General features: G+C 48.8%; 1 protein-coding gene across 1 annotated transcript in view; it reads left to right on the top strand.

Moving 5' to 3' along the window:
* Positions 1-20,807, top strand: part of ESRRB (estrogen related receptor beta) — a 64,258-nt gene that overhangs the window by 21,181 nt on the left and 22,270 nt on the right. The window contains 1 exon segment of the mRNA XM_030804309.1: positions 2,975-3,091. Within this exon segment, the coding sequence (XP_030660169.1) occupies positions 2,975-3,091 (117 nt within the window).

Raw genomic sequence — 20,807 nt, 5'->3', positions numbered from 1 at the left:
GGGAGGGGGGGAGAGGGGGAGAGGAGGGGAGAGGGGAGAGGGGGGGAGAGGGGGAGAGGGAGGGGGGAGAGGGAGGGGGGAGAGGGAGGGGAGGGGGGAGAGAGGGAGGGGGGAGAGGGAGGGGGAGGGGGAGAGAGGGAGAGGGGGAGAGAGGGAGAGGGGGAGAGAGGGAGAGGGGGAGAGAGGGAGAGGGGGGAGAGAGGGAGAGGGGGAGAGAGGGAGGGGGGAGAGAGGGAGAGGGGGAGAGAGGGGAGGGGGAGAGAGGGAGGGGGAGAGAGGGAGGGGGGAGAGAGGGAGGGGGGAGAGAGGGAGGGGGGAGAGAGGGAGGGGGAGAGAGGGAGGGGGGAGAGAGGGAGAAGGGGAGAGAGGGAGGGAGGATAGCTAGCTTTCACCTGTAGATCTCTGAGGTGCTCTGGAAACAGTTTTCCTCACCAGTAAAAAGGGATGAGAATACTCACTGAGCCTTTGTGAGTACTCAATACAGTTAGGCACACTGAGTAATTTTGCTACCTCAAAGCACTTTGTTAATGGTAGAACATGGTTCATGCTTGTTTCCAGAAAATCCAATAGAAAAGGTTTCCATCCATATCCCATGTGGGGAGATGGTGACATAGGGAAGCCCAAGGCCACTCTTCTCCCCTACTACCCACCAGGTGGCCTCAGCTGCTGGGTCAGCACCAGGCGCCCGTCCTCAGGGGGCAGCACTTCCAATTTCCCCATCCTCCTTGTGAGATACAGGGTGGGACAGGAGCTCTGTGTGGCCTTGGGTAGCCCGCTTCAGCTCCCAGAGCCTCAGTTTCTTGGTCTGTGAAATGGGACACTGATGTGCCTTCAGAGGCTGTTGTGAGGACTGAGGGAGCTGTGCAGATTATGCACACAGTAGGTGCACAATAAATCTGAGCTGCTATTTCTCTGAAGTGGGTAGGGTTTGGTGTGGAGGATTCAGATAGGCAAGCCTCCAGCTCCTCCCTGCTCCCTCAGGTGGGGGCTGGAACGAGAGATGTGTTCTAGTTGAGAGATTCTGTTCTGGAAAACCCTGGCTCAGGCTGACCTCAGTGACTTTGGGACAGGAGTCGAAGAGACACAATAACCAAACAGCACTGTGATGTGCTGTTCTTCGTTTGCACATTCCAGTTACTTCTTTTTTTTTTGAGACGGAGTGTTGCTCTTGTCACCCAGGCTGGAGTGCAATGGCATGATCTCGGCTCACTGCAACCTCCGCCTCACGGGTTCAAGTGATTCTCCTGCCTCAGCCTTCTGAATACCTGGGATTACAGGTGCCCACCCCTATGCCCAGGTAATTGTTTTTTTGTATTTTTAGTAGAGACAGGGTTTCACCATGTTGGCCAGGCTGGTCTCGAACTCCGGACCTCAGGTGATCCACCTACCTCTGCCTCCCAAAGTGCTGGATTACAGGCATGAGCCACTGCGCCTGGCCACTCTAGTTGCATTTCTTTACCTCCCCCACCTGCCCTGCCCCCATTGCCTTTCCTTCCATTACCAGGCACATCGTAGGTGCTCAATGCATATTCATTAATAAGAGTCAGCAGGTCAGCATGCCCAGGGCAGATGCCTGTATTAGAAAGGCAGCCACAGCCTCTCCTCACTGGACTGTCAACCCTCCCAGGAAGAGCACTGGAAGGTCAGTTCAACCTAAATAAGACCTCTGTGTTCACACTGCATAGAAACACTTGGAAAACTCATCTGTAAAATGTATTTAATAGTATTAATACTTATTTTCTCTTTCATGGAATTGCTGTTGGGAAGGACCCCGTAGATCAGTCATTCGCTGCATTCTACTTGCCTGTCTCTATATGGCGGGGGCTGTGCTAAGTGCTGCTGGACACTGGGGAGCAGCCCAAGGTCTTGGCTTCGTGGGGCCTACAGCTTAAAGGAGCATGGGTTGGGTTTATGGTAGCCGCTCTTTGTTTTGTTTTGAGACAGAGTCTCTGTCTGTCACCCACGCTGGAGTGCAGTGGCGTGATCTCGGCTCACTGCAACCTCCACCTCCCGGGTTCAAGCAATTCTTCTATCTCAGCCTCCCGAGTAGCTGGGATTACAGGCGCACGACACCACACCTGGCTAATTTTTTTGTATTTTTAGTAGAGACGGCATTTCACCATATTGGTCAGGCTGGTCTCGAACTCCTGACCTCAGGTGATCCACCAACCTTGGCTTCCCAAAGTGCTGGGATTACAGGCATGAGCCACTGCACCCAGCCTGGTAGCCATTCTTACAACCCATGAAAGGAGTGGCCTGAAAAATTTATCACAGATTCCCTCTGCTGAATGAACTCTGCTCATAAAATGACCCCCTCGCATTGAATAGTGTTTAAAGCAGTTGTCCATATGTGGTCTTGGTTAATTCTTCATTTAGTAGATTATCCCACTGTTTTGAAGATGAAGAAATTTCAACTTGGTCAGAGGAAAGTATATCCTCAAGGTGAGCAAAGCCAGGTGGCCTGGGCCCCTCCGGTGGGATGCAGAACCCGGGCCTTGAGCCTGGTGGACGCAGAGTTTCCAAGAGGCTTTTCCCGCACGTTGGGGTCCCAGGCTGGAGGCTGGAGGCTGGAGGAGCCTGCGGTGGTGGTGGTGGTAGTGGTGGTCTGCACTGATGTTCTGGTCAGGATAGGGGGCATTCTCCTCCTGGAGTAAAAGGCCGGCTCAGTGAGTTTTGATGTCCCTGCCCAGGAGTGGCTTCAACACTGTGGGTGGCCACCCTCTGGGGAGTGTTTCCCCAAATGGCCGCCCGGTCCACCCAGACCTGCCACCTGGAGTCTCCATATGGAAGAGTTCGTAATGTTCCGACAAGCACCTCAGAGCACCTGCTTCGAGAACGATGCCCTGTGGGAGCCTCAGGGTTGGGGGCAGTGGCAGCTCTGGCGAATTAAAATCCCCATCCATCCAGCTCTGCGCTGGCAGGTGGGGGCCCTGGGCGGCCAGCACCCGGCAACCCTCTCTGTGTCTGGTTGCAGGGAACATTGAGTACAGCTGCCCGGCCACCAACGAGTGCGAGATCACCAAACGGAGGCGCAAGTCCTGCCAGGCCTGCCGCTTCATGAAATGCCTCAAAGTGGGGATGCTGAAGGAAGGTAAGAGGCCCCACCGAGTCGGGGTTCGCCGTGAGGCTCTGCTTGCTGGGGAGTTTTCGTCCCCTGTGAGACCCCCACAAGCCGCGGACCTGTGTCCCAGGGTGAGACCCAGTCTGGGCGCCCACCTCCTCCCACACCCTGCCAGCCCGCCACGGCGCCCGCATGGCTCTCCTCCTTTAGGGAGGTGGGAATTGGAATTTCTCCATTAAGGATCCTTCCGAACCCCTGACCCCCGGCACTCTGGGAAGGCCCTCCGTTAGGGGCAAACCCCACCTCCACCCTAAGAGGGGTAGGCTTAAGAGGCTGTTATATCCCCCAGCACCCTCAAGGGCTTGGGGGTGAAAAGGACAGACGCATTAAGTCCAAGAATGATAAATATGTTCCCTTCACCTGTGAAGAATGGCATTTGTTTTCTGGTGGGTGGACAGGACATGGCTCTTGCCTTGGGAACGCTGCTCCCTTCCTTGTTCCCTCTCTCCCCATCCTCTCCCTTCCCTCTCCTCTCTCTCCCTGCGTCCTCTGTCTCTAGAGCTGTGCTGTCTAATATGGCAACCACCAGCCACACGTGGCTCCCAAGTGCTGGTCCAAACAGAGGTGTGCGGAGTTGTACAACACACGCCTGCTTTAGAGGACTTCATAGGACCATAAAAAGCAGTGTAAAGTCTGGTGGTGATCATTTTAAAAACGTGATTGCATGCAGAAAGGCTAATTTTCTGGATATGTTAAATAAAACATATTGTGAAATTAGCATCACAGCATCACATGCTTCTTTTTATCTATTCTTTTTTTTTCTTTTTGAGACGGAGTGTTGTTCTGTCACCCAGGCTGGAGTGCAGTGGCACAGTCTCGGCTCACTGCAAGCTCTGCCTCCTGGTTTCACGCCATTCTCATGCCTCAGCCTCCCGAGTAGCTGGGACTACAGGGGCCCGCCACCTCGCTCGGCTAATTTTTTTGTATTTTTAGTAGAGACAGGGTTTCACGGTGTTAGCCAGGAGGGTCTCAATCTCCTGACCTCGTGATCCACCCACCTCGGCCTCCCAAAGTGCTGGGATTACAGGCGTGAGCCACCACACCTGGCCTCTTTTTATCTATTCTTTAATGTGGCTACTAGAAAATTTGAAATGACACATAGCTCTCATTGGGACAACTGCTCCAGATCTCCTCTTCCTCACTTTCTCTACTGATTTGCTCCTTTTTTATATATTAAAATATTATCGATAGAGGCAAGTTCTTGCCATGTTGTTCAGGTTGGTCTCGAACTCCTGGGCTCAGGCAGTCCTCCCACCTCAGCCTCCTAAAGTGCTGGGATTACAGGCGTGAGCCACCGTGCCCAGGCGATGTTTTTAGTTTGAGGAACCTTGTTCAGTACCATTTTAGGGATGGGTCGTGAGGGTATGTGTTTCCCTGCTTCTCCAGCTTCCAAGGAGAGCCAGTGAAAATTCTTAGAGATCAACTTTTAAGCTCTGGGCCCGGAATCCTTCTAGAAGTGGGAGGAAACAGGAAAAGAGGTGTGTGGGGGTGATCAGAAGGGGCTACAGAGAGAACGAAGGGACAGGTCTGGAATGCAGACCCTTCCTGGAGGGAAGGCCCCAGGGCACTCCTACTACCCCCTCTCCCAGGGCCCTCTGAAGATAAGGGCCCAGACCTAAGATGCTTTGTCAGTACAACTTGGACCATTATGTGCTATAGAAATTGGACCTTCCACTTCCTTTTACCGTTTCGAGGTCCTGCACTTCACCTCAGCTCAGCCCAGCACCAATATCCATAAAACAGAAGCTCTTGAAGCAGGCCCTTGGCTGTCGACATGGCACACTGGCTTTTAAAATGCTCCTCATTCAGGGCTTCATTTAACCCCTTTGTGATGGAGTGGACCACTCAGCTCTTAGGCCAGCTGCTTCGTTAGGGGCTCAACCAAAAAAACAGTCTCCTTTCCAGATTTAAAATGGGCTACATCAGGCCCGCAGAAAGGCTGTCTGTTGGTTCATTATATAATTTTGGTCTTGCTCCTGGATAGGATGACCCCAACTAGTGGCTGAACTGGGTCCTCTGACTCCTATGTCGGGCCCTTTCTGCTCCTTCAGAGCCTCCTGGTATTCACAGATGGGAAAATTGAGGCAAAAGGCCCATGGAAGTATGCCTGAGTGCTGGTCTCTTGACTTTCTCTCTGTGTGGTGCTGAGAATCTGAGGGTTTCTAAGCTTTGGAGACTCATTCATTCCTCTTAAGCCCAAGAGACGGAGCTGCTTGGCCTGTTGTTCTCACATCCAGAGCTGGATGTGAGAACAGCAGGTCAAGCAGGGGGCCCCAGGGGCCACTTGGTTGCAGCGTGCAGCCTCCCTGCCTACTTGACAGCATCCGAGGCACTTAGAGCAGCCAGAAGCCTCATTGTTTTCAATATAGCCCTGAATTTTACAGGTGACAAAATGGAGCCCTGCAGGGGCTGGGGTGAGATGACTCCCACCCTCAGTCACACATTCATTTGAGGGGAGCTGGGCCCAGAGGCTGGAACTTTCCTTGCCCTGTTCAGTGTCTGCTCCACATGGCACAGCACAGGGATGGGGGAGGACGAGAGGGGACCTCCCACTCAATTCCTGGACCATCTTGTAACACTGAACAGAGTCTCTTCAGGGGCTATGCAGTGCTGGAAAGAGAGAGGGGCACTTTCTAGTGGCTTCTCAGAAAGGAGGAGATGGTGAAGGGGTGCACTGATGGCAGGGAGGGAGGTGGTGAAGCCCACAATTGACTGGTGGCCGCTCAGACATCCAGACTGGCACTTTCAGAGAAACAAGGTGGACACTGTGTGTCCCAGGATGATGGTATTGGGGGTGCTGGGAGGACAGGGGCATGAGGCCTCTGCTGCCTCAAGTGGGGAGGATGTTCAGGGGAAGCCTCAGTGTTGACACCCCTGCCCTGCTCCAAATATAGCCCTTTGGTTGATGGCCTGTACCCAGGGTGGCAGCTGGGGCCTCCCAGGCAGACATGCTGAGCCCAAAAAGGCCCTTTAAGGAGCTCTGCCTGAAGGAGGAAGGGACAGCCACTAGAACGCTCCCTCCCCAACTCCCCGCCTGTGCTGGCAGGTCCAGATCCAAGAGTGGGGAGATGCCACAAAGGCTCCCGAGCATGGACAAAGCAGAGAGCCGCGTTTAGTTTCTGTCCGCTGCAGGGCCTTGGAGAGATCCTGGGATCTGAAGCTCCGCGGGGACCGACCCCCTTAGGAGGAGCATCCTCCTTCAACAGCCTGGGCCCCTGCCAGGTGGGGGCTCTTGGCAGCTGCCTGGCTTGGCTTTTGTTTGGGCGTCCCTCCTGGTTCTGCAGGCAAGGCCCAGGCCCCCCGAGACCAGCGTGGGCTTGTCGCCCACCTCAGACTCTGACGGGACTCTAAAAGGCAAACTTCACCTTCCCCAGGGCTGCTGCTCTGCTTTAGGGTCCCACAGTGGGCCTCTGTTGCTGGGGGGGTTTGGGGGGGCCAGGGGCTTGGGGAGGGCTGCAGAGGGAGAGATGTGGGTGCCTCCACCCTCTCTGCTCCCCTCGCCTGCATGTCTGAACCCCACCCTCCCCCTCTCATCCAGCCACATTCTCCTTGTGTTTTATGATTTTTCCTTTCTTAGGTAAAATAATCAGAGATCATTTTCCAGTTTGGGGGCCCAGCCACAGCCACAGAAGAAATCAGACTTGGGGCTTCCCCTGGCTCTCCCTCTCTCTTAAGACTGTGGCCAACTCAGGGATCTAAGCTTTTCAGATTCCTCACATGGCTGGGGACAGATCCTATGGCCACCTCCCTGTGACTTTCTCCCTGGAACACCCAGAGCAGACCATGGAAAACAGGAGATGTCCAAAGGCCTATCTTGCTTTAAGCAAATCTAGAACATAAAAATCTGTATTTTCAGAGAAAAGGTAATTTTTCTCTTTTAAAAACTGAACACAAAATCTGGGTTAGGAGTTGGTGGCCTGTGTTCTGTCCCTGGTTATTAGGTATTTTTGCCCGTGTAATTTTTTTTTTTCTTTTGAGAAAGACAAAAAAAGCCTTGCTCTGTCGCCAGGCTGGAGTGCAGTGGCACAATCTAGGCTCACCACCACACCCTCCACCTCCTGGGTTCAAGCAATTCTCCTGCTTCAATCTCCTGGGTAGCTGAGACTACAAGCGCACACCACCATGCCCAGCTAATTTTTGTATTTTTAGTAGAGATGGGGTTTCACTATGTTGGCCAGGATGGTCTCGGTCTCTTGACCTTGTCATCTGCCCGCCTCAGCCTTCCAAAGTGCTGGGATTACAGGCGTAAGCCACCCCCCGCCCCGGCTGCTGTTTAATATTATTACTCACACCCACATGCTTCCATTTCTTCACTGTAAAACAGGGATGTTGATACCTGCTTTCCATCACCAGGTCAAAGTGGGGACCTGGGACAGATGGGACAGCTCCTCTTGGCAGAATCCACTGTGGGATTGCTTTGCAATGTCAGCTCCCTTGATGCGTTAAAATACTCCAGTGTTGGATTCAGGCTGGGTGCGGTGGCTCACGCCTGTAATCCCAGCACTTGGGGAGGCCAAGGTGGGCAGATCACCTGAGGTCAGGAGTTTGAGACCAGCCTGGCCAACATGGTGAAACGCCGTCTCTACTAAAAATACAAAAATTAGCTGGGCATGGTGGCACACGCATGTAATCCCAGCTACTCTGGAAACTGAGGCAGGAGCATTGCTTGAACCCAGGAGGCAGAGGTTGCAGTGAGCTGAGATTATGTCACTGCACTCCAGCCTGGGCAACAGTGCAAGACTTTGTCTCAAAGAAAAAAAAAAAATTCTGGTGTTTGATTCAAAGACACCCTCGTTTACACTCAACTTTTCATCAGTCTGCCCCTTGTGTTTGGGGAGGCAGACTGGTGTCTGGCCACCTTGATTTTCTTCCTGGATTTGTTGGTGGGAATCTTAAAAGGCAGCCTTGTCTTGGGCTGGTCCCCACTGTGGGTTCTAGAATCAGGATGGGCAGCTCCCCTGGTGGTCAGCCTTTGCAGCCTGGCTAGGGTGTGGACTGACTCTGGAAAACCACTAGCTGCATTTCCTAGGGGGCTCCCCGAGGCCTCAGTACAGCTCTGGGATTTTAGCAATTCTCTCTAGACAGCCTGTCCCTGCCAACTTCACCTCCTCCTCACCTCACCTCCCTCATGTGACCAGCCTCCCAAGCCCGCTCCATTTCTCCCCCGCTCAGCCCCTGCCTGCCTTTCCCCAAGTGTTTTCTAAAAGATATTTGATTTCAGTGAAAGCTGGGCCGACATCCATGCAATATGCTCTCACTCGCTTTGTGCTTGTTGGGAAGGTGGAGGGCTCCTCCGGGGATTCTGGGTAATTGCGTTAGTGGCCAGCTCATGTCAGGAAATTAAAAGGAGGCCCTGATCAGGTTCCCATTGCATGGGATTTAATGGCCTTGTATTTATAGAGTATTCTGCCTCTAGCCCATGCCAGAAATATCACTTTTTTTCTGGCCCTGTGAATGAAGAAAGAGCATGAGAGATGACTTGCCTTTAAAAATTCTTTTTCTTTTTCAAAATATATTAGTGTTTTGAAACAAACCAACTCTTTACCACTTTAGAGAATGGTATTGAGCTATAAGCCTGAGAATGCCAATGTGTGTTTGCATCCCTTTCGAGCCACTTTACGTTCTACACACACTGCCCCCCCCAACACCCCCCCACACACAGACACACGCACACACACGCACGCACACACGTACCTGACAGCTCACAGGATCTTCCCAGGCATCCTGAAGCCTTTGGGCCACTCAGCCACAATGACCTCTGGTTGGAGATGATCTTGTCTGTGCTAAATCATTCTTACTGTTCCCTGCAGGCTTTTGGATAACGGGTCTGGTGGTCACATAGGCCTGGTTAAACCTCATCTTCACCACTTATCGGCCCCTTGGGCCAGTCACTTAAGCCCCTGTAAGCCTCCCTTTCCTCCTCCATAAAATGGGAATCATAATAGTGCCTATCTTCATCTTGCTCCCAATCTTCAGGGAAAGCTCCTAGAGTTATACTGTGAAGTCTGATTGTTGATTGGAGATAGATATTCTTCATGTTACAAAATGGGTTTTCTTCTGTGATCCAGAGGCAATTTTGAATCTCCTGTAGCCTCACTCCCTACTCTTGTAATCTTGGTTCACATTTTCATGAAAAAATAGAATGTCAAATGGGAAATTTCTTACCCTCCTACCATTGAATCCACAAACCTACCAGTTTGTGCACCTGTTTTCTGCCTTCTTCTTGGTAGAATAGAGGTATTTCCAATCCTGACAAACGCTGGTCCCCCTCCTGCCCTCCTGTGCTCTGAATCGCTCTCTTCTTTACCAAGGACTTCATTCCTTTATTTATTTATTTTTTTTTCTGAGATGGAGTCTCGCTCTGTTGCCCAGGCTGGAGTGCAGTGGTGGGATCTTGGCTCACTGCAACCTCTGCCTCCCGGGTTCAAGCGACTCTCCTGCCTCAACTTCCTGAGTAGCTGAGATTACAGGCATGCACCACCATGCCCAGCTAAGTTTTTGTATTTTTAGTAGGGACAGGGTTTCACCATGTTGGTCAGGCTGTCCGCGAACTCCTGACCTCAAATGATCTGCCCGCCTCAGCCTCCCCAAGTGCTGGGATTGCAGGAGTGAGCTACCATGCCCAGCCCCTTACCAAGGACTTCATTCCTATAGTATCTTCTCTGCTTTCAGCATCATCGAATTCTCTCTCACTACTGGATCATTTCATTAGCACACAAGCATACTTCTGTTCTCCCATTATGAAGACAAAATTAAATTTATTTTTTAACTTTTAAAAAATGTTAAAAATTTTTTCACATTAAAAAAAAAAAAGGAGACAGGCTGGTCTCAAACTCCTGGGCTCAAGCAATCCACCCACCTTAGCCCCTCAAAATGCTGGGATTACAGGGGTGGGTCACCACGCCCAGCCAAAAACAAAATTAAATTTAAAAAATCCACAACTATATTTTGTCCCTTCATCTCCATCTAGATATTGCCACCTGATCCCACTCTCTTTCTCAACAAAACCTCCAAAAGGAATTGACAGCACTTGCTATATTCATTTTCTTATCCCATTCACTCCTTTCTTTAAAAAAACTTCTTTAAAAAGTAAACATTGAATAGATCCAGAAATACACTTATAATATATTACATTAGGTAGTGTAAGACTAGGCTGTGTTTTTGTTTTTGTTTTTTGGGGGTTTTTTTGAGACAGTCTTGCTCTGTCACCCAGGCTGGAGTGCAATGGCACAATCTTGGCTAACTGCAACCTCTGCCTCCCGGGTTCCAGTGATTCTCCTGCCTCAGCCTCCCGAGTAGCTGCTATTACAGGCATGCATCACCACACCTGGTTAATTTTTTGTAATTTTAGTAGAGATGGGGTTTCACCATGTTGGCCCAGGCTAGTCTTGAACTCCTGACCTCAGGTGATCCACCTGCCTTGGCCTCCCAAAGTGTTGGGATTACAGGCATGAGCCACCGCTCCAGGCCAGGCTAGGCTTCTAAAAGAAAGAGACTCCCTTTTCCCCTCCACAAACCAAACCAAACCCCAAAACCACCCAGAAACCTAAGCAGGATAGTAGTTTCATTCCCACTCATTTCTCACATAACAGTCTGAAGGTCACAGGCAATCCCGGACTGGCTGGCAGCTCTGCCAAGCTTAGCATGTGGCTTGTTCTTGTGGACCCCAGTTCTTCCCATCTCACAGACATCTAGAAGGAGGAAAAGCTCCATGTGAAGGGCTGGACCCTAAGTAGCACACATCTGTTCTTCCCACTCACAGCCCAGGGCCACACTTTTCTGCCAGGGAGTCTTGGAATTGTAGCCATTATCTGGGATGCCATGTACCCAGCTAAAACGTTGTTGGTATGGAAAAAGGGAATGACATATTTTCAAAGATAAGTATTGTTTTTTTGTGGGGATTTTGTTATTGTTTCTGTTTTTAAAGAGACAAGTTATTGCTCTGTGGCCCAGGCTGGAGTGCAGTGACATGATCATAGCTCACTGTAACCTCAAACTACTGGGCTCAAGAGATCCTCCCATCTCAGCCTCCTAAGTAGCTGGTCTACAGGCATGTGCCACCATGTGGGGCTAATTTTTAAATTTTTTTTTATAGAGACAAGGTCTTGCTTATATTGCCCAGGGTGGTCTCCAACCCCTGGCATAAAGCAACCTTCCTGCTTCAGCCTCCCAAAGTCTTCCCTAGATATTTTAGACCTCAATATCTAACCACCCTATTGGCATTGCCACTTGGGTCCTTTATGAGATATCACAGATTAAACATGTCTAGAGAGGAACTCTAGGTTTGAACCATTCCTCCTTCTATTGCTTCCAGTCTTTCCCATCTCAGGAATGGTGATGCTAGTCACCTATTGCTCAAAAGAAACCTGGAGGTCATCCTTGACTCCTCCCAGGTCAATGTCCAAAATGTATTTCAGATTCACCTACTTTTCTTCATCTCCATGGTCATGACCCTGATCCAAGGAAGCATTGTTTTTTCCTGGACCACTGCAAGAGTTTCCTAACTGGACTTCTGATTCCACTCTTAGTCCTGTTTAATCCCCCTAGCAGCGATCTTGTTAAAGCACTGGTAAGATTCTGTCATTTTGCTTTACATCGCTCAGTGGCTCTCCATAGCACTTAAAATACAATCCAAACACTTTGCTTTGGTCTTCAAGACCTTGCATGGTCTACCCACTCCCTGCCTCTTCAGTATCATCTCATACCATTCCTTTCCCGTCTGTTCACTCCTACCCACTCTGCTCCAGCTTCCCTGGCTTATTTTTGACCCTCAAGCATGACAAACTGTTTCCCATCTTAGGACTTTCAGAGCCTTCCCTCTGCCTGGAATGCTCTCCCCAAAGCTAGCTCCTTCTTATCCTTCTGACCTCAAGTTAAATGTTATCTTCTCAGAAAGGCCTCCCTATCCACTCTATTACTTGCTATCATATCCCCATGTATGCTTCTTCATTGAACTTCTTTCAGTCTGACATTATCTTATTTATTTATTTGTTTATTTGCAGACTTGTTTGCACCGGCTGCCTCTAACACAGTTGTTCTTAATTCAGGCTCCAGGATGGCAAATTGCCTTTAGTTGCACTCAGCTGGAGTGCATGATGGAAAGGCTTCTTAGGCAGTGTCTGGGATCAGCAGGAAAGAGTGCCATGATTGATTAGCAATGTCTGCCACAGACTAAGAAATGGAAGGCAGGGGCACAGGTGATAAGTCTTTGCCATGCCTGATCTGGTCAACTGAGTTTCAGCGATTTGACCAAGGCCACACAGCTAGTAAATGACAGAGCTAGGTGGAATCTAGTTTCCTTGGCTATGTGGAATTCCTTCTAAGAAGCCTATTCCAACCTCATGGTTGATGCCTTGGCCAGTAGTGAAGCCTGTAGCCCTTTCTCAAAGTGGAAAAAAGAAGAAGGGAAAGGAAAGGGAAGCTGGGCTGAAATAACTTCTCTGTGTCAGGCATACAGTTTTGGAGACTTCTTGGCAGTTGGGAATGCAGGCGTAACAGTTTTGTCAAAATGCCCTTGGGGATGTGGTGGCATGGTAAGAAGTGTCTAGAGGAGCCCAGCATGATAGCAGACACTCCTTTAATAGGCAGAATTCTGAGAGCTCATCACTCACTACCACTTATCCACCGCAGTGCCCAGAGCCCACAGAGCAGCTGGCAAAAGCCCCAGAATATTAGGTGTCATGTATGTCTGTTTAGCTACAAGGCTCTCTCTCTTAGCTTTTAGGAAGTCAGGCATGAGGCACTCTGCCTTTATGGTGTATCACTGGGGTAAGAGGCAGCCCAAAAGAGCCATTGTGTCTGAGGCAGCAAGGCAAGCTTGCCTGTCACCCAGAAACCTGCACAGGACAGGTGGCTGAAGGAAGTCCAGTGTATACAGGGGTTGTGGCTGAGAGTTCAGGGCATCGCACTGGGCTGGAGTGCCCATCAGCATGCCCACACAAATTCCAGAACCTCAGGGGCTCATGATACCCACATCACCTTCTGGGTGGTTTTCTCCTCCTCCTGGAGATAGGTCAGCTATAGTTTGGTAGAACCTACAGGTGGGGAGTTCACCCCCAAGTTTCCTGGGAAGAACACTGGCCACATAAAAGTATTGAATAAAACAGGTTTAGCACAGTGCTCCCCAGACCTGGCACATAATTAGAATCAGTAGAGGAGCTTTGGAAAATACTCATTCCTCGACATCTCCCTAGACCTACTGACCCGGAGCCTCTAAATGAGTAAGTCCTCAAAGTCTGTGCTGTACAAAGGCTTCCTAGGGCGTTCTGAGATTATATGGGACTGGCTTCACAAGATTAGGGCAAAGAAGATAGTTCTTGGAGATCTGAAAATCAAGGTTCAAAACTTCCCCGTGACGTTTCTTGGCTGTGTGATCCTGAGCGAGTCGCCTGACCTTTCTGAGCCTCAGATCTCACATGGGACTGATCATAATCATGTATATTCTTCCTCCTCAACATTGTTGGGCAGCTCAAATGAGATACGGGTATGAAATAGATTTGTAAACCGTGAAGCTGCTTATTTCGTTAATAAACCAGGGATGTTGAATTTGGTGATGGTGATGGGGGAAAGTTCTGGATAAGGGGAAGAGAAGGGTGTTGGTCATGAAAACCTTGCAATGCCAGCGGGGATCTTGACCTCAGACCTGGACAGTAGCTCTTGGGAGGACACTGGCTCAGAGGCCTTTCCCCTGCCTGCCCTGTCTGAACCTTTCCTGTTGGAAGAGAAATATGATGTGGGAAGCGCCTGGGACAGGCTTAGGGCCAGGTGCAGGACCACGCTTTGCAGAGCTTTAGCCGGCTATTTTTAGTGTCTGGGTATAAAAGAAAGAAGCTTAATGTGGCCCCGCTGCGGCTGACCCTGCACACTCGGCTATTTTTACTTCCGAAAGACTGGGATCTTGTCCAGCTTAGGGAGGGAAGATGAGAAGAAAGGAGGGAGGTGGAGGGAAGAAGGAATTATTTTACTTCCATTAAGAAAAATGTCAGAAGCCTGATCTTATCAAGTCAGCAAGTGGGTATCCAATCCCGGATGTGTAAGCTGCCGGCTGTGGATGCTGTGACGTGCCTGCAGTGGATTGGAGAGGCCAGCAGACGGGGAGCCCCGCTCCCCTCCTCTCAAGGAGTTTCTGTCCCAGAGTGGCCCCGAAGCTTCTTTGCTATTTTTTGTGCCCTGAGCTGGGAAGTGGGCTTGGCCACCACAGGCACGAGGGGCACCAACCTGGTGAAGAGGCCGGTGGAGGTGGGAGCAGTTATGACTGCAGCCAAGGGCAGAGCCAAGGGCAGAACCTCTGTTCTCAGGTTGGACAAAGGCAGCCATCAGACCCACTGGCATATTCCAGAGAGTCCCAGTGTTGGGGCTGTGTGCCCTGGGCACAATATTTAACCTCTCTCAACCTTAATTTCTTCAGGGATTTTGTTTAATACATCTGACCCACAGTAGTTACAACTGTGGGGATGTGTTTCTCTCTTCCATGAGGAAGGCAGCTCAAGCCAGACTCTATGACCTTCAACAGGCAGATGAAAGGCAAGAAGTTACTACTGAGTGCCTACTGTGTACCAAGCATACTGTTACATGTTTCAATATTTTATGTCGTTTAATTCCACTAACCTGAGAAAGGATACATATTTTTAAAAAATTTTAACAGCTTTATTGAAATATAGTTCACCCATTTAAAGTATACAGTTTGATAGCGTTTTGTATTCCTATATTTGTAAATTGTGGCAAAATATATATCACGTGCAACTTGGCATTTTAGAAATTAAGTGTACAATTCAGTGACATCAAACACATCCACAATATTATGCGATCACCGGCCAGGTACTGTGGCTCATGCCTGTAATCCCAGTACTTTGGGAGTCTGAGGAAGGTGGATTGCTTAAGCTTAGGAGTTTGAGACTAGCCTGGCCAACATGGTGAAACCCTATCTCTACAAAATATACAAAAATTATCCAGGTGTGGTGGCACATACCTGTAATCCCAGCTATTCAGGAGGCTGAGGCAGGAGGATCACTTGAGTCCAGGATCGTGCCACTGCACTCCAGCCTGGGTGACAAACTGGGACCCTGTCTCAAACAAAACAAAACAAACCATTATGTAATCACCATCAGACCAGGAGTTCAAGTCCAGCCTGGGCAACATAGTGAGATCCCCCATCTACCAAAAAACAACAAAAAAAGGAGGGGGCCAGGCACAGTGGTTCATACCTGTAATCCCAGCACTTTGGGAGGCTGAGGCAGAAGGATCGCTTGAGGTCAGGAGTTCGAGACCAGCCTGGGCAACATAGTGAGACCCCCATCTCTACAAAAATTTTTTTTAAAAAATTATCTGGGTATGGTGGCATGTGCCTATAGGTGGGAAGATCTCTCTTTTTTTTTTTTTGAGATGGAGTCTCACTCTGTCATCTGGGCTGGAGTGCAGTGGCGCTATCACGGCTCACTGCAACCTCTGCCTCCCGGATTCATGCCATTCTCCTGCCTCAGCCTCCCAAGTAGCTGGGACTACAGGCACCCGCCACCATGCCCGGCTAATTTTTTTGTATTTTTATTAGAGACGGGGTTTCACCATATTAGCCAGGATGGAGAGGTGGGAAGATCTCTTGAGGCTGCGAGGTCAAGGATGCAGAGAGCCAGCCTGGCCTATAGAGTGAGACCCTGTCTCTTAAAAAAAAACAGGGTGTGGTGGTGTACACTTGTAGTCCCAGCTCCTGGGGAGGCTGAGGCAGGAGGATCACTTGAGCCCAGTAATTTGAGGTTGCAGTGAGCTGTGATGGACTGACTGCACTGCAGCCTGGGCAACAGAGCAAGACTTTGCCAAAAAAAGAAAGAAAGAAAGAAAGAAAGAAAGAAAGAAAGAAAGAAAGAAAGAAAGAAAGAAAGAAAGAAAGAAAGAAAGAGAAAGAAAGAAAGAAAGAAAGAAAGAAAGAAAGAAAGAAAGAAAGAAGAAAGAAAGAAAGAAAGAAAAAGAAAGAAAAGAAAAGAAAAAGAAAGAAAGAAAGAAAGAAGAAAGAAAGAAAGAGTGGAATCACATAATATCTGTCCTTTGGTGTCTGGTTTATTTTCCTTAGTGTAGTGTTTTTAAAGTGCATTCATGTTATAGCATATATCAGAACTTTATTCCTTTCTATGACTAAGTAACATTTCATGTATATACCACGTTTGCTTCTCCACTCATCTATCCATGGACGCTTGGGTTGTTTCCACCTTTTGGCTATTGTGATTATGCTGTGGTGAACATTGTCCTACAGGCATCTGTTCAAATTCCTTCTTTTTATTTTTTAAAAATTTGCTTCTTTTCCCCACACTACACAGATATATGTTCAGATTCCTCTTTTCAGTTTTTTAGGGGTGTACACCTAAGAGTGAGATTGCTGAATCATATGGTAATTCTGTTTAGCTTTTTGAGGAACCATCAAACTATGTTCCACATGGTTACACCATTTTACTTTTCCAGCAGCATTGCTTTTTAAGTTTTTAATTAAACTTCTTATTTGGAGGTAATTGCAGATTCACACGCAGTTGTAAGAAATAATACAGAGAGATGCCATGCATCGCTTACCCAGTTTTCCCAATGGTAACATCTTAAAAAACCATAGTACAATATCACAACCAGGATATTGACATTGATACAGTCAATTGACATTGATATGGTCAAGATGCAGAAAATCTTTAAGAGTGAAGTGGTTTTTTTTATTATTAATTTTTTTTTTTTAGATGGAGTCTCACTCTGTTGCCCAGGCTGGAGTGCAATGGCGTGATCTCAACTCAAGATCTCCATCTGCACAGGGTCATGTATTCCAGGGATTATCAATTTTTTTCTATTCATGGAGCACTCGGAAATATTAAAATTTTGACCTGTACACATTAAGGGATTAAACGGTGTTAATGGTGGTTAAAACAAAGGATCTGTATTTATAGCAGTATTTGGAAATATGTGACACTTTACATTGGAGCATTATTAATGCTTTTTCACATTCAGAAAACTATCAATAAGATGATAAAATCTAATAATCCTAGACAGTAATTGTAAGTTAATTAGTATTTTAATGTGTTTCCTGAGTCTACTTTTAGATATTTTACTAATATAAGGACATAAACAATAAGGCAACTCTCATTTCAAGTTCAAGTCTTCTTGTTTATTTCCAGTTAGTGTTTGTAAGTTTTAAGCATCCTAATTTTAAAAGTAATTGCTCATTGTATCAGTCAGTGAAAATTGCTTTCTGCCGCAAGTTACAGAGAACCTGGTAACTAGCAGCATAAGCATGGATGAATGAAGTTGGTTTTCCCACCTTACAAGAAGCCTGGAGATGGGCAGCTGCTGTATTGCACAAAGTTCTCAGCCATGGCAGGAGGGGCTCCAGCTCTTTCTTTCGTCTCTGGTGTTCTTTGGTGTCCTCAGACAGCCATGTCATGGCTGCAAGGTGGTTGCCACACCTGTAGGCTTCACCTTCCAGGCTGGGGCAAGAGAAAGGCAAAAAGAGCTGCACTGAACATGTCTGTCCCTTTTCTCAGAAAAGCAAAACCATTCCAGAAGTCCCGCCATGGACTTAACCTGACATCCCATTGCCGTGGTGGCACGCACCTGTGGTCCCAGCTACTCGAGAGGCTGAGGCATGAGAATGGCTTGAACCTGGGAGGCGGAAGTTGCAGTGAGCCAAGATCGCACCACTGAATTCCAGCCTGGGCCACAGAGTGAGAGTCTGTCTCAAAAATAGTAAAAAAAGGAGAAGGCCACTTCACTTAGGTGGGGGTCCATCTTCCCCAACCCCAGGCTAGGGGTGCACAGATCTGTGTCACAGGACCCTCCCACTCTAAACGGCCTTTAGCAAGCCCTGAGTGTGAGGCAGTGCCAGGGCAGGGGAGAAATAGAGCAAGCCTGGGTCCTGTCCTCTAAGAACCCATTGAATCGAAGAGATGATGGGTATAAAGGGAAACCAGCATGAGGTGCCTGTGAGGTATCAGATGAATGTGGAAGTGCTATGGGTTGGCAGGAGGGTGGTAGAAGAGATGGCCTCACCCAGCCTACTGGAACTGCTTTCCAGCTTACCAAGCATTTTCTCATCATTAAGTCATATAATTGTCACAAAAGCCACCCACCTTGAGCAGAGTTGGTTTTACCATTGCCTCCTTCCCCAGACCTGATGATGCAGCTGAAGCCCACTTGTCCAAGGCCAAATAACCTGAAATAACCTGTAAGGGACAGAGATGGGTGTGGGACCTTCATTATCGAGCCCATAGGCTGCAGTGATTATGGGCTGTGCTTAGGGCAGGCTCAGAAAAGCAGACAGGAAATAAGGGGAACAAGCACATTTCACATCAGGTATCAGTTTGTGCATAATTAAACCCAACAGGCTACTTTTTTTTTTTAACAGCATAACCTGATAATTGATACACGTATTGATTGGAGCCATTGACCACTATGCTGTAAACATCAGGAGGAGAAAATTTAGAGGAGAACTTAACATTTGCTGTGCCCTGGGAGGTCATACTATGTAATAGCAAAGAGCTTGGGTCTTTTATTGGGCAAATTACTGAATCTCTCTGAGCCTCAGTTTTTCTTATTTGTAAAATGAGGATAATAGCACCTGCTTTATATTTTTGTGGGTTAAGTAGGGTAATACAGAGAGTTCTTTACAAATTATGCTGTTATCATTGTCATTATTAATGTGATTTACCAAAAACTTGGGTGCGATGCTGGGGAACAGTAATAATAAAGATGATGATAATAATAATCATCCCATTTTCTAAGCACATGCTGCATCTTGGGTACCATGACAGACTTTGGAGCAGGACTGTGAGCTGCCCCTGGCCTTAACAGGCGCCTAGTCAGTAGGGGAAGCCCAGTGTGCTCTGGGAGCCCATGAGGAAGCCTTCAGCCCGGCATGGGGATGAGGAGGAAAGAGGTACATCCACCCCTGCATTCATCAAGTCTTTCCTGAACATCCATGAAAGGTCAGGCCCTGTATCAGGATGCAGAACATCCCAGATGGAGACATCGGCAGAGGTGGCAGCTGCCCATCTCCTTGCCTTGCTGAGGGACAGACACCTCTTTTTATTTTGTGTTGAGCATGTCTCACTCTGATTGACAGCTGCTTGTTGGGAAGCAGGCTGGATGGGAAGCGAGAGTTCATTCCAGTGGCATCTAGGAGAGAAAGTCAGTGAAGTGGGGAAGGGGCTTGTCCTGGACTCAAGGAGAGTATATGTTTAAGATCCTGGCATACAGTAGGTGCTCAGTAAGTGGGGGCCCTTACTGTCTCTCATGGATGACGTGGACCGTTTTCACTTTCGGTCCTGTCACCATTCCAAGGGGAAGCAGAGCTTGGTGGAGGGTTTGGTTTGGCCTGGGTATGGTGAACAGAGGAGGCTTCTATGTAGACATGTCACAGGATAGAGTCAGAAAGCTTTTCCAGACAGGGAACTTTTCCCAGAAGACTTTTACAGGAAGAATCATCCTTCCTGTGTTTGTGTCTGCTCCTTCTGCTCTCACTGAAGGGGCTTGCAGGGGTGAGGGGGCAAATGTGAGCCAAAGTGCTAGCAGCACATAGGCTCAGGTCTGGAGCTGGATGGCATCTAGCTGTCCCTTTAGGGTCCAAGGTACAGGTAGAAGTTGATAGTACAGCTGCGTTTGCTAGGATGCCTTAGTGCAGCACTCCTCAAACTCTGTTGTCCGTGCAAATCACCTTGTCTGATTCCTCTGTGGCCAGGCCTGAGATTTTGAGGCATCTAACAAGCCTCAAATGATGGTAATGATGCTGGCCTGCAGACCACACTTGAGGAGGAAGACAGCGGAGACTGCTCCTGCCCACACCTACTCAGCACTGTCTGTGTGTGTGTGTATGTGTGCATGCGTGCGTGCGTGTGTGTGTGTGAGTGTGTGTGTGTTGATCTGACGCCTGGGCTTTCTTTGGCCACCAGAGTCTGCTCAGCTCGGACCTGGGAGGCAGGCAAGAAGCGCCAAAGCAGCCTGTAGCTGGGAGCCTCAGTTGCCCACAGCAGTACTGTCCTCAGGAACACATTTGTTACTGGCTTTCTTCCCTCCTTGGAAACTGCTCGTATGCAAAGCCTTGTCTCAGATTCTGCTCCTGGAGAAGTCCACAACAGATGTTGTCAGTTACAAAACCTGACCTTCTAGGCAGAAGGGGAGTTTATTGGAAGCCTATCAGGAGGCTCAAAGAGTACATTTAGAAACCAGACAAGAACCAGGAGAATCCCTGGAGAGCCCAGGAGCAGGAAACCCAGTAGCCAGGACACACTGGCCAAGGGCTGCCTACACTCTGCTGTGGAGGGGCTGCTGGTCCGATCAGTCCTCACCTTCGCTCTGTCCTTGTGCCTCCATCTGATGGTGCACTTGGCTGAGCCTATGTCACGGGTCCATGCCTTGACCTCCAGAGGGCAGAGAGAAGGAGAACGCGTACTTCTCAGATATCCATTGAGGGGTGGGGCACAGGCTTCCAACAATTCCCCTATTCCCAACAGGGGAATTACCTTTTTAAAAATTTTTTTTTAATTTTCTTTTGAGATGGAGTCTCACTCTGTTACTCAGGCTGGAGTGCAGTGGTGCGATCTCAGCTCACTGCAACATCCACCTCCTGGGTTCAAGCGATTCTTGTGCCTCAGCCGCCCGAGTAGCTGGAATTACAGGCATGTGCCACCACACCTGGCTAATTTTTGTATTTTTGGTAGAGATGGGG

This window comes from Nomascus leucogenys, chromosome 22a, assembly GCF_006542625.1.
Source record: "Nomascus leucogenys isolate Asia chromosome 22a, Asia_NLE_v1, whole genome shotgun sequence".
Classification (NCBI taxonomy): domain Eukaryota; kingdom Metazoa; phylum Chordata; class Mammalia; order Primates; family Hylobatidae; genus Nomascus; species Nomascus leucogenys.
This window is presented reverse-complemented; position numbering and strand designations above follow the sequence as displayed.